At 40.9% G+C, this 13,646-nt stretch overlaps 1 protein-coding gene across 1 annotated transcript in view; it reads right to left on the bottom strand.

Annotated features, from left to right (window-relative positions):
- Positions 1-13,646, bottom strand: part of LOC124795032 (isoleucine--tRNA ligase, mitochondrial) — a 103,224-nt gene that overhangs the window by 73,903 nt on the left and 15,675 nt on the right. The window contains exon 3 of the mRNA XM_047258809.1: positions 3,886-4,045. Coding sequence (XP_047114765.1) covers positions 3,886-4,045 — 160 coding nt within the window. The remainder of the gene's footprint in view (positions 1-3,885; positions 4,046-13,646) is intronic.

Raw genomic sequence — 13,646 nt, 5'->3', positions numbered from 1 at the left:
TTGGGTAGAGCCCCCCCCCCCCCCCCCTCCCCCACAGGCAAGGGGGCAGGGGTAGTTGTACTGCTCATCGATCTGGCTGGAAGTCTCGAAACTGATGGGGCTAGCACAGTTGTTGTAGCAGCTGCGTAAGAAGACGTCATTCGCAAAGGATGTAGTCTGTCATATTTCCTTTTGGCCTCAGTATAGGTCAGCCGGTCCAGGGTCTTGTATTCCATGATTTTGCGCTCTTTCTGAAAGACTTTGCAGTCTGGCGAGGAAGGTGAATGATGCTCTCTGCAGTTGACACAGATGGGAGGCGGGGCACATGGAGTATTGGGATGTGATGGGCGTCCACAATCTCGACATGTGAGGCTGGAAGTGCAGCGGGAAGACATATGGCCGAACTTCCAGCATTTAAAGCACCGCATCGGGGGAGGGATATAGGGCTTGATGTCACAATGGTAGACCATCACCTTGACCTTCTCCAGTAATGTATCACCCTCGAAGGCTAAGATGAAGGCACCGGTAGCAACCTGATTGTCCCTCGGGCCCCGATGAACGCGCCGGACGAAATGAACACCTCTACGCTCTAAGTTGGCGCGCAGCTCGTCATCAGACTGCAAAAGTAGGTCCCTATGGAAAATAACACCCTGGACCATATTTAAACTCTTATGTGGTGTAATGGTAACGTTAACATCCCCCAACTTGTCACAAACAAGTAACCTGCGCGACTGGGCAGAGGATGTCGTTTGTATCAGTACTGACCCAGAGCGCATTTTGGACAAGCCCTCCATCTCCCCAAACTTGTCCTCTAAATGCTCGACAAAGAACTGAGGCTTTGTGGATAGAAAAGACTCCCCATCAGCTCTCGTGCAAACTAAGAATCAGGGCGAATAACTGTTACCTCCATCCTGAGACTTATGCTCCTCCCACGGCCTGGCCAGAGAGGGGAACGTTTTCGGATCGTACTTCTGAGCATTAAATTGAGCCCGAGAACGCTTAGATTGCTGGCGGCTGGCCGCCAGCGAGAGATGATGTACCACGCTTCATTGCGGGTCATCCGCCCTGATGCCACCTACTCCGACCAAGGGACTTCCCCACGGGCGCCACCCAGCCGCAGCAATACCACCTGGCAAGATGGCCATTGCCGGGAGTCCTGATGCCCCAGGGAGACGGGCATCTACTCCTTGGCATACGTGGGGAGTTAACGGCGCAGGCATCAGTAGAGCGATCCCTGTGTTGTCAGTGGCGAATGGTCTGATCGCTAGATGGACACAATGCACCAAGTAAGGCGCCCTTCCCCAATCGGCTCGCTCTTCGGAAAAATTTTGAGAGATGGAGGTCAAACCCAACAGGGGACCATCACATACGGCCGAAAAGTTTGAGACGCCTTTTAGTTGCCTCTTACGACAGGCAGGAATACCGCGTGACTATTCTAACCCCCGAACCCGCAGGGGGAGAACTGCATTATATGTGCACATTCCAGTTGGACTTACACCATGGTGGCTTATCAGAATAACTGAATCAATAGAAATCAAATGACATAGTATAACTGAATCAATAGAAATCAAATGACATCGACCCATACTGATTGCTTACTGATCACCACCAATGCCAGCTAACAGACAAATCTATGATTAGGGCCACTATGGCTACAAAATCACAAGCAACAAGGTGAATTAATGACACATAAAATGTTGAGTGTTATCGAATTTAAAATCACCTCATTTGTTGACAACTAGAAATCTCAACTATATTTGCATTTATCACAAATGCAGACTTTTCAGGTCCCAAACAATGAAGTAATTACAGATATGTAGGCTAAAAACCAAATTAAACCATACATTGTGCAGAGCTCAAATTTGTGAAGTTGAAGGAACAGGAGATATTTAACGTAATACAAAAGCTAACGAATAGACACTCATCTGGCTGGTATGGTGCCTCAGATGTGGTGGTAAAGGAATATATGTGTGAATGCAAGTGCCTTAAAAATAAGCATGTCTATGACATGGCATAACAGGTAATAAAAGAGATTCAAATTATATGTCCATGTCACTAATTCTCAACTTCAATAAAATACACTATGTGATCAAAGTATCTGAACACCTGGCAGAAAATGCCTTACAAATTCGTGGCGCCCTCCATCGGTACTGCTGGAATTCAATACGGTGTTGGCCTACCCTTAGCCTTGATGGCAGCTTCCACTCTCAGAGGCATATGTTCAGTCAGGTGCTGGAAGGTTTCTTGGGGAATGGCAGCCCATTCTTCATGGAGTGCTGCACTGAGGAGAGGTATTGATGTCGGTCGGTGAGACCTGGCATGAAGTCATCGTTCCAAAACATCCCAAATGTGTTCTATAGAATTCAGGTCAGGACTCTGTGAAGGCCAGTCCATTACAGGGATGTTATTGTCGTGTAACCACTCCGCCACAGGCTGTGCATTATGAACAGGTGCTCGATCATGTTGAAAGATGCAATCGCCATCCCCAAATTGCTCTTCAACAGTGGGAAGCTAGAAGGTGCTTAAAATATCAGTGTAGGCCTGTGCTGTGATAGTGCCATGCAAAACAACAAGGGGTGCAAGCCCCTCCATGAAAAACGCAACCACACCTTAACACCAACATCCCCGATTTTACTGTTGATACTACACACGCTGGCAGATGCCGCTCACCGGCCATTAGCCATACCAACACCCTGCCATTGGATCGGCACATTGTGTACCATAATTTGTCACTCCACACAATGTTTTTCCACTGTTCAATTGCTCCAATGTTTACGCTCCTCACACCAAGCGAGGCATCATTTGGATTTACCGATGTGATGTGTGGCTTATGAGCAGCCGCTTGACCATGAAATCCAAGTTTTCTCACCTCCCGCCTAACTGTCATAGTACTTGCAGGTGATCCTGACGCAGTTTTGAATGCCTAAGTGACGGTCTGGATAGGCGTCTGCCTATTACACATTACGACCCTCTTCAAGTGTCGGCAGTCTCTGTCAGTCAACAGACGAGATCGGCCTGTACGCTTTTGTGCTGTGCATGTCCCTTCACGTTTCCATTTCACTATCACATTGGAAACAGTGGACCTAGGGATGTTTTAGGAGTGTGGAAATGTATGTCTGAACGTGAGCGTTCAGACAATCACCTGGCCACTTTTGAAGTCCGTCCACTAATCAAGGCCTGGAATTCCTGCCTATCACGGAATAGATTAACGAAAGATCCAAGCACAGCCACTATTGTTATCGGACCATGAAATACACAGTGTTGTAGAATGGGGCATGCACACTTCAGGAACATTTTTAGACCTTAGTAAAGCTCTTTTTTTAAAAAAAAAAAATAATAAAGAGGGCATAACTGGAGGTACACAATGTCAAGTAAACATCAGTGCCACTTGTACACCAAACTTTCATGTAAAACACTTAGTAAGGTTGTAACTTTCAAAGCCACCACCAAAACAACGATAAAAGGAGTCCCTCCACATTAACAAGGTAATTAACAAATGGCTCAAAATTATTTTGTGACTGAGCTTACTAGAGAAGTAACACTCCCATAAAAAGGCAATTACTGCCTCACATTTATTCTGCCCCCTCTCATTCCCCATGTTCCAAAAATCCAGCCTTTCTTATTGTTTCTTGATTCTGTAACCTAAACGTAACAAGCAAATATGAAGAGCAGTTTCCAGATCAATCTGTAATTGCAATCTCCAGCAAAAATATAATACATGTTTAACTATTCCTAGATTCTGCAATATTATTTGCTAATGCCTATGGGACCCACTTGCTACTTTCATGGAAACTCTGGTAACTGCAGCATTTCAAAAACGCGATAACATGCTTAGATTGCCAAATAGTTCATCACTAAAGATAATCTGAAGCCACAATGTAATGCATTAACAGCTATTCAAATCACCTTTATATCTTATTTCAACTGGTGTAAGCTTTGTTTCTTTTCCACATGAACTGGACACTGCTTTCAGTTCAATGGGCAAACCATGGCAGTCCCATCCCGGAATAAAATGCACTCTTTGACCCTGAAGTACCTTGTGACGCAATATTATGTCTTTCATAATCTGTAAATGCAAAACATAGAATTAATAGTATGAGATATTTTTAACAAATGAAAACTAAAACTATTACTATGTCTGGCAATTTTGCTATCTCTTACTGTTGATACAAGCTGCTTGGTTACAAACACTTCTTTGGATATGAAAACTGCAACAAAGTCAAAATTACTTCAGGAGGCAAGCTTGGGAGGCCTACTAGAACAGTTGGGTTTTGGGTTGAAGTCTGCATAAATTTTCATCTCTGAATTAGTGCTACTTCTAGAGTATACCATACTTCGTTCTTGACACATCCCTTTCTTGTCTAGCAATGTCCGTTGATGCCAATGTTCAGAAATCAAGAATCATCATCAAATGCTCGCAACAAGAACTTGTGAAATAATCCACATTACTTTACTTACAAGGTATATGCATAGGAAGCGTACGCCTGTGGATCCACTGTCATGTAATATCTAACTTGCTTCAGCACTCCACTATGGTTTGGTTTGGCAACAGTAAGGAACCAGCAAGTTTGGAATTTACTCACTGTAACTGCACACAGATGTCAGGAACAGTGGCCTGAACAGCAGTTCCCATCGCCTCCCCTTTTTACAAATAATCTTCAAGTGCAACATTGGCTGCTGGCCAAGATCAAGAACCATGTAAAGACCAATGGATTTAGAAATACTACACAGCAGACTCCAAGAAGTCATCTGCAGGGAGCAGCAATCAGCAATACCAGAGCCTCAGGAGACGAGAAGAAGACCGACTAGTGAGTTCCAAAGTCAACCACCAACAGACACTATCATAAACAGAAGAAGAAGAAGCTAGATGCAGGTATTCCCAGTACGACATGCAGGAAGCTGCAAGGACATGAAAGTAGGCAGACACAACATTTGTATTTTCTGGGCTTCAGACAGTCATTGGAACAATTTCTGAGCAAGCCTGACACATGCTTTCATTAACAACTGTGACTTCAGTATTCATTTGCACTCAACTCCACAGGCTATTGCATTATCTTACAACTACCTGCATTTGAACTCCTTTAGTCAACTACCTACAGTGTACCTGACATTCTTACTTTGAGTCCTGACTGTTCTGCAGTCATTTGCACTGGCATTCGCCTGAACATTTTTACACTTCTGAATTCACAAACCTGTTAACAGCCAAAGAAACTTTAAGAAAGTCTTTGTTTGTACAAGTGGACACAGATGAATTTATCTAATTAACAAACGAGGAGACAAGGTATTCTTTATGTTCAAGTCTAAACTCTAATATGCACCATATTTAGTCACGGACATTACTGCACACTTTTAATATATGATGGATGCATCACAGATTACTGCATGGGTGTCATATATTGTTCCATGCAAATGCCAATAAATTCAAACAAACCACTGCATTCACAATCAAAACATGAAATGCAGCTCAAGTCAATTATGTGTTTGTCACAAAACAGCACCTGGTAACAATTTGTGCCATGCACATAAATTTTATGTTTACTCACATGGAAACAAATTTCACCTTATTAATTATTATGAATCATAATCTCTGTCAGCTCTTTTCAATTCTTGAGCCTGACTCTCAGAAAAGATGGCACCACAATTATAAGTGTGAGCACTACTTCTGAGCTGATTCGATTGCAACATGTGTTTCAGAAATGTTGGCACCTATTTAGCACTCTTTGCTGCACCCATGGGGCTGCAGCAAAGAGCCACCTGCGGTGGACATCACTTTCTTCCAAGGAATCCCATATAACAGGTCTAGTGTTGTATGACACAGAAGCTCAGAGAGCTTACACTGGCATTTACACAAATATGTTGCCTTTAAACTTTGAAGAAACACAGCTTATTCAGTTTTGCACAGTCAAAAATATCATGTCTTATTAATCAAATATATGAACAAAGAATAATAAACAGAGCAGAAAGTACTATGCATTTAGGTGTTCACATTTATGAAAGTTTTATGTAGCCTTTGGAAATACAAAAGTCAGTAAGGTAATGTGTTCTGCAGAATAAGTCAAATTGTGGACTGTTGGATGTCTGAATTGTGGTAGGGAAGCTAGAAAATCTAGAAAGGAAAATGCAGAGGTTGAATCTACATGTAATAAAAGTCAGTGAAGTAAAATGGTAAGCAGACAGAGGTAAATTGTCAGGTAAATATAGGTTAATAGCAGTAGCATCAGAAAATTATACAATGGGAGTAGGATTCACTACAAACAGGAAGGCAGGGCAAAGAGGTAGTTACTGGAAACAATTCAGTGAAAGGATTTTTCAGGACAGAATCAGAATCAAACCAATGCCAACAGCTACACTTCAAGTATACATGCTGACACTAACAGCAGAAGATGATGAGAAAGAGTGAGTACAAGAGGGGAACTGAAACACTATATTAGGGGAAGGAACAGCAGAAATGTGGAAGAATACAGGATTTGGAATAACGATGAGAGAGGAGTAAGACCCCTTGAGCTCTGTAATAAACATCAGTTAATAATAAAAAATAAAAAATGCAAAAATCACAAGAGGAGGGAGTAAATTCAGATACGGCTAAGAGCTAAAGGAAGATCCCAGATGGATTACGTCATGGGGAGACAGAGTTTCCAAAACTGGATATTACATTGTAAGATTTACCCAATAGCTGTCAGAATTTCAGATCAGAGCACTTTCAAGAATTGTGAGGAAGTATTGAGGAATGACTAAGTGCATTTTAAGTTCTCTCACGTTGTAGGTACTAAAGAAATGAATATGAGAGCTGACAATTCAGTTGAGAAGAATGGACATCCCTAAAAAGGGTGATAACAGAAGTTGTATGGACAAATTTGTGTGTTACTGCCCAGAAACTGAGCAACACAAGAAATACTTCAGTTAAAAAAAGTTCTGGAAAAGGAAGTGAAATAGCAGAGTAAGTTACTTAGTGTGAACTTATCATGCAATCGATATGAAGTGCAAGGAAGCTAAGGGAAAATGTTTGTCACGAGGACAGATTCAGCATTTAGGAAAGTCACAATAAATTTCAGAAAATTTAAAAGCAGAGACGTTGCTGATATTCTAAAATGAGAAACTGATGTCAGTTTGGAGAATCTAAGGGGTCTAGCAGGAGAATCAGCATGTGACAGAGACATGGAGGACTTCTGGTCACAACACTTCTCCACAAGTTCTAAAATCAGTGGGGGTAGTGGCAACCAAACGATTTTTCTCAAGTTAACATGTAAAATGTACAAGGCTATAGACATATCATCAAACTTCAGAAAGAATATCATTCATATAATCTGGAAGATAACAAGGGCAGATAAACGTGAGAACAGCGGCACAAGGAGCTTGGCAATTCCAGCATTCATGCCATTAACGAGGAAAATATAATGAACAAGAAAAAGAAAATTAAGGATATGTTAGATGATGATCAGTTTCACTTTTGAAAATTTAAAGGCACCAGAGAGGTGGTTCTAATGTTACATATGATAATCACAAAAATCAAGACTTTTCTGACAATCTATTTGCTGTGAAAGGAAAAAGCATTTGATACCACAAAGTAGTAGTGTAAGATGTTCAAAACCATATGAAAAGTGGGTATACACTAAAAAAAAAGACAAGTAAAATACAATATCTGAAAGAAACAAAAGTGGCAACAAAAATGGAATGCAAAGGCAGAAGAGCTTGAATTAAATAAGTATATGACAGGGACATGGTCTTTCTCCTCTACTATTCAGTATCTATATTTAAGAAGCAATAAGGGAAATAAAGCAAAGATTTGGAAGTGGGATCAAAATCCAGCAAGAAATTGTTGATAAAATTTGTTGAAGACATCAATATCCTCTTTCAAATACAGGAAGAATTCCAAGCACAGTGGAATGAACAGTCTACTGTGCACAAAATGTGGATTAATAGTAAACAAAACACAAAAGCATGGGGAAGGCTTAAGAAGTAGCAGAAAAGAGATTAGCATTGAATGTCATAACAAAACTGGCGTGCAGAGTTGACAAAAAGTGAAGAATTCTGCTACCTTGGAAGCAAAATTACATGTAACAGATGAAGTAAGGAGGACATAAGAAGCAGACTTGCACAGGCAAAGAAAGCACTCCTTGACAAAAGAAGTCAGCTAGCATTAAACATAGTTCTTAATTTGAGAAATAACTTTCTGAGACTGTACATTTGGCATGCAGTGTTCTATAGAAAGGGATCACAGAATATGAGAAAGCTGGAAATGAAAAGAATCAAATCATTTACATGCAGGATTACAGAAGGATGATGAACATTAAGTATAAGGTGATAGACTCTCCCCGATGTTATTCAATCTGTATATTGAGCAAGCAGTAAAGGAAACAAAAGAAAAATTCGGAGTAGGTATTAAAATCCATCGAGAAGAAATAAAAACTTTGAGGTTTGCTGATGACATTGTAATTCTGTCAGAGACAGTAAAGGACTTGGAAGAGCAGTTGAACGGAATGGACAGTGTCTTGAAAGGAGGATATAAGATGAACATCAACAAAAGTAAAACGGGGATAATGGAATGTAGTCGAATTAAGTTGGGTGATGCTGAGGGAATTAGATTAGGAAATGAGACACTTAAAGTAGTAAAGGAGTTGTGCTATTTCGGGAGCAAAATAACTGATGATGGTCGAAGTAGAGAAGATATAAAATGTAGACTGGCAATGGCAAGGAAAGCGTTTCTAAAGAAGAGAAATTTGTTAACATCGGGCATAGATTTAGGTGCCAGGATGTCGTTTCTGAAAGTATTTGTATGGAGTGTAGCCATGTATGGAAGTGAAACATGGACGATAAATAGTTTGGACAAGAAGAGAATAGAAGCTTTCGAAATGTGGTGCTACACAAGAATGCTGAAGATTAGATGGGTGGATCACATAACTAATGAGGAGGTATTGAATAGAATTGGGGAGAACAGGAGTTTGTGTCACAACTTGACAAGAAGAAGGGACCAGTTGGTAGGACATGTTCTGAGGCATCAACAGATCACAAATTTAGCATTGGAGGGCAGCATGGAGGGTAAAAATCGTAGAGGGAGACCAAGAGATGAATATACTAACAAGGGAACCTCCCCATCGCACCCCCCTCAGATTTAGTTATAACTTGGCACAGTGGATAGGCCTTGAAAAACTGAACACAGATCAATCGAGAAAACAGGAAGAAGTTGTGTGGAACTATGAAAAAATAAGCAAAATATACAAACTGAGTAGTTCATGTGCTACATAGGCAACATCAAGGATAGACAGACCACAGGAGCATCGTGGTCCCGTGGTTAGCGTGAGCAGCTGCAAAACGAGGAGTCCTTAGCTCAAATCTTCTCTCAAGTGAAAATTTTAATTTTTTATTTTCAGACTAATCTGTCCGTACAATTTTAGTGTGGGAGTAGACGTGATTACCATTCCTCCAGGTTGTACACCTCTTGTGCAACCGTTAGATTTGTTTGGTTTTCGGCAAGTGAAATACTTCGTGAAAAGATTCTATGATTTTGCGAAGCTGCACAGGTATACAGAGCAGTATTGTTTACGTGATCGTGTGTCAATTATCAAAGTTCAGGCACTCAAACATAATCAACTTCGCTCTCCAAAATTCCAGAACATGTTCAGATTTGCTTGGACATATGCAAGATTTGACGGTCTACACATGGAAAAATTTAAAAACGTTTTAACGTTGTGTGTTTTGACAGAGCAGAGGGAAAACTTTGCGACTGTGAAACTGTTGCATTCATTTGTTGCACTTTATGTGACAAACTCTTATGTTTTTATCACTTTTTTGGGAGTGATTATCACATCCACAAGAAAACCTAAATCGGGCGAGGTAGCAGAATCTTTTTACCCATTCGCCAGGTGTACAAGTTAGGTGGGTCGACAGCATATTCCTGTCATGTGACGCACATGCCGTCATCAGTGTCATATAGAATATATCAGACGTGTTTACCTGTGGAGGAATCGGTTGACCTATGGCCTTGGGATCAAATGTTTTCGGTTCCCATTGGAGAGTCACGTCCTTTCGTCTACTAATCACACGGTTTTGCGGTGCGGTCGCAAAACACAGACACTAAACTTTTTACAGTGAACAGAGATGTCAATGAACGGACGGACGGATCACAACTTTGCGAAAATAAAGAAAGTAAACTTTTCGCTCGAGGGAGGATTTGAACCAAGCACCTCTCGTTCCGCAGCTGCTCACGCAAACCACGGGACCACGGCGCTCCTAAGCGCTCACTATACTTGATGTTGCCTATGTTGCACATGGACTACGCAGTTTGTTTATTTTGTTTATTTTTTCATAGTTCCACACAACTTCTTCCTGTTTTCTCGATTGATCTGTGATCAGTTTTTCAAGGCCTATCCACTGTGCCAAGTTATAACTAAATCTGACGGGGGTGTGATGCGGAGGTTCCCTTGTAAGCAGATTCAGAAGGATGTAGATTGCAGTAAATACTGGGAGATGAAGAAGCTTGCACAAGATAGGGTAGCATGGAGAGCTGCATCAAACCAGTCTCAGGACTGAAGACCACAACAACAACAAAGGTGATAAATGTGGTTCACTGGAGAATTGCCAAGAAAAGAAACATGTGGAAAACAAACTAGAATAAGGGAAAGGGTGAGAGCCAATAGGACATGTGTTAAGGCACCAGAGAATAGCTTCTATGGTACTAGAGCGAGCCACAGAGAACAAGAATTGTAGTGGTGGATAAAGAGTGGAATTTATACTTTTTCTGTTTTTTTAAGTCATCAGTCGTCTGACTGGTTTGATGAGCCTCACCATGAATTCCTCTTCTGTGCCAACGTCTTCATCTCAAAGCATCACTTGTTGCAACCTGTGTCCTCAATGATTTTCTGAATGCATTTCCGTCTCTGTCTTCAACAGTTTTTGCCCTCTACAGCTCCCTCTACTACCATGAAAATCACTCTCTGATGTCTTAACAGATGTCCTATCATCCTTTCCCTTCTCCCTGTCAGTATTTTACACATATTCCTTTCCTCTCTGATTCTGCACAGAACCTCCTCATTCCCTATCTTATCAGTCCACCTAAGTTTCAACATTCGTCTGTAGCACATCTCAAATGCTTTGATTCTCTTCTGTTCCAGTTTTCACATAGTCCGTGTTTCACTACCATACAGTGCTGTGCTCTAAACAAACATTCTCACAAATTTCTTCCTCAAATTAAGGCCTATGTTTGATACTAGTAGGCTTCTCTTAGCCAGAATGCCCTCTTTGGCAGTGCTAGTCTGCTTTTGGTGTCCTCCTTGCTCCATCCGTCATTAGTTACTGCCTATGTAGCACAATTCCTTAACTACATCTACTTGTGGCCATCAATCCTGATGTTAAGTTTCCTGTTGTTCTCCTTTCTGCTACTTCTCATTACTTTCATCTTTCTTCAATTTACTCTCAATCCATATCCGTACTCATTAGACTGTTCATTCTATTCAGCAGATCCTGTAATTCTTCTTCACTTTCACTCAGGGTAGCAATGTTGTATCACTGATATCCTTTCACCTTGAATTTTAATTCCACCCCTGAACCTTTCCTTTATTTCCATCATTGCTTCTTCGAAGTACAGATTGACTACATACCTGTCTTACATCTTTTTTAAACTGGGTATTTCGTTTTTGGTCTTCCTATCTTATTATTCCTTCTTGGTTCTTGTACATATTGTATATTACTTGTCCCTCCCTAAAGCTTACCCACATTTTTCTCAGAATTTTGAACATCTTGCAACATTTTACATTGTTGAACACTTCTTACAGGTTGACAAATCCTATGAACATGTCTTCATTTTTCTTTAGTCTTACTTCCATTATTGGCCGCAACATCGGAATTGCCTCTCTAGTGCCTTTACCTTTCCTAAAGCCAAACTGACCGTCATCTAACACATCCTCAATTTTCTTTTCCATTCTTCTGTATGTTATTCTTGTCAGCAACTTGAATGCTTGAGCTGTTAAGCTGACTGTGTGATAATTCTCACACTTGTCAGCTCTTGGAGTCTTTGGAACTGTGTGGATGACATTTTTCCGAAAGTCAGATGGTACATCACCAGTCTCATACATGCTACACACCAACTTGTATAGTCATTTTGTTTCTACTTCCCCCAACTTCCCTCAATGATTTTAGGAATTTTGATGGACTTATCCCTACTACCTTATTTGATCTTAAGATCTCCACAGCACTCTTAAATTATGATTCTAATATTGGATCCCCTATCTCTTCCATATCAACTCTCGTTTCTTCTTCTATCACATCAGACATTTCTTCACACTAATAGAGGCCTTCAATGTACATCCTCCACCTCTCCACTCTCTCCTCTGCATTTAACAGTGGAATTCCTCTTGCACTCTTAATGTTACTCCCTTGCTTTTAATTTCACTGAAAGTTTTCTTGACTTTCCTACAAGCTGAGTCAGTCCTTGCTATAATCATTTCTTTTTTGATTTCGTATCATTTTTCATGCATCCATTTCACCTTAGCTTTCCTGCACTTCCTACTTATTTTATTCCTCAGCGACTTGTATTTCTGTGTTCCTGAATTTCCCTGAACATTTTTGTACTTCCTTCTTTCATCGATCAACTTAAGTATTTCTTCTGTTACCCAAGGGTTCTTCACAGTTAGCCTCTTTCCACCTACGTTTCTCTTTCCAACTTATGTGATGCCATTTTTAGAGATGTCCATTGCTCTTCAAATGTACTGCCTACTAAGCTGTTCCTTACTGCTGTATCTATAGTCTTAGAGAACTTAAAAAGTATCTTGTCATTCCTTAGTACTTCTGTATTCCACTTCTTTGGATACTGATTCTTCCTGACTAATGTCTTAAACTTCAGCCTACTCTTCATCACTACTACATTGTGTTCTGAATCCATATCTCCTCACAGGTATGCCTTACAATTAAGCACCTGATTTCGGAATCTCTGCCTGACCATGATGTGATCAGTAAAACAAGAAATTTTGTTCTGCAATTAGCCCAAAAGCATCTGGCAATTTTGACATTATCTTCATCCATTGGATGCTACGTGTAAATTAGCAGGAGGGTTTTTGTGGAGCAATAGGTGGGAGGCAGCTGCAAGTTCAGACCAAGAGACATATCAAGATAACTTAACCACATATGACACCCTAGGTCGAGTCGGCTGCAACTTGATTACAAGTATGCACAGCTTCTTCCTGTGTATCACGAGCATTTCAATTCATTGTATGGATGTGTTTCTGGTGGCTGAACAGACCAATCCTGACACAAAACATTCATCCACATACATCACACAGAATAGTTGGAGGAGGGTAGAGTTGTAACTGACAGAGCTTCCCTGCCTGTCACTTGGCCTCTTCGTCGCATTTTCCTTCAAAAAAAGTTGACAGCAGTGGATGTCTTGTTCCTCCATAGTAAGTAGTCCACAGCACATACTTCCCATGTTTGTATCTTTATGCCAGTTGTCCTCATGATGTGTTTTATCTGGTCCTTGAAGTGCTACTGCCTGAGCAGAGTTCACCATAAAGGATTTGGCAGGGAAGCCTTGCATTACTCATGTGATGAGTATGGCCTAACCATCTCAGTTGTTGAGCGATGATGGTTGCCTCAATGCCGCTTACATGCGCTTCCTCAAGAACCGCATTGTGGGTAACGTGGTTCTCCCACTTAATGTTCAAGATGTGTCTGCCTTT

The sequence above is a fragment of the Schistocerca piceifrons genome, chromosome 4, assembly GCF_021461385.2.
Source record: "Schistocerca piceifrons isolate TAMUIC-IGC-003096 chromosome 4, iqSchPice1.1, whole genome shotgun sequence".
Taxonomy (NCBI): domain Eukaryota; kingdom Metazoa; phylum Arthropoda; class Insecta; order Orthoptera; family Acrididae; genus Schistocerca; species Schistocerca piceifrons.
This window is presented reverse-complemented; position numbering and strand designations above follow the sequence as displayed.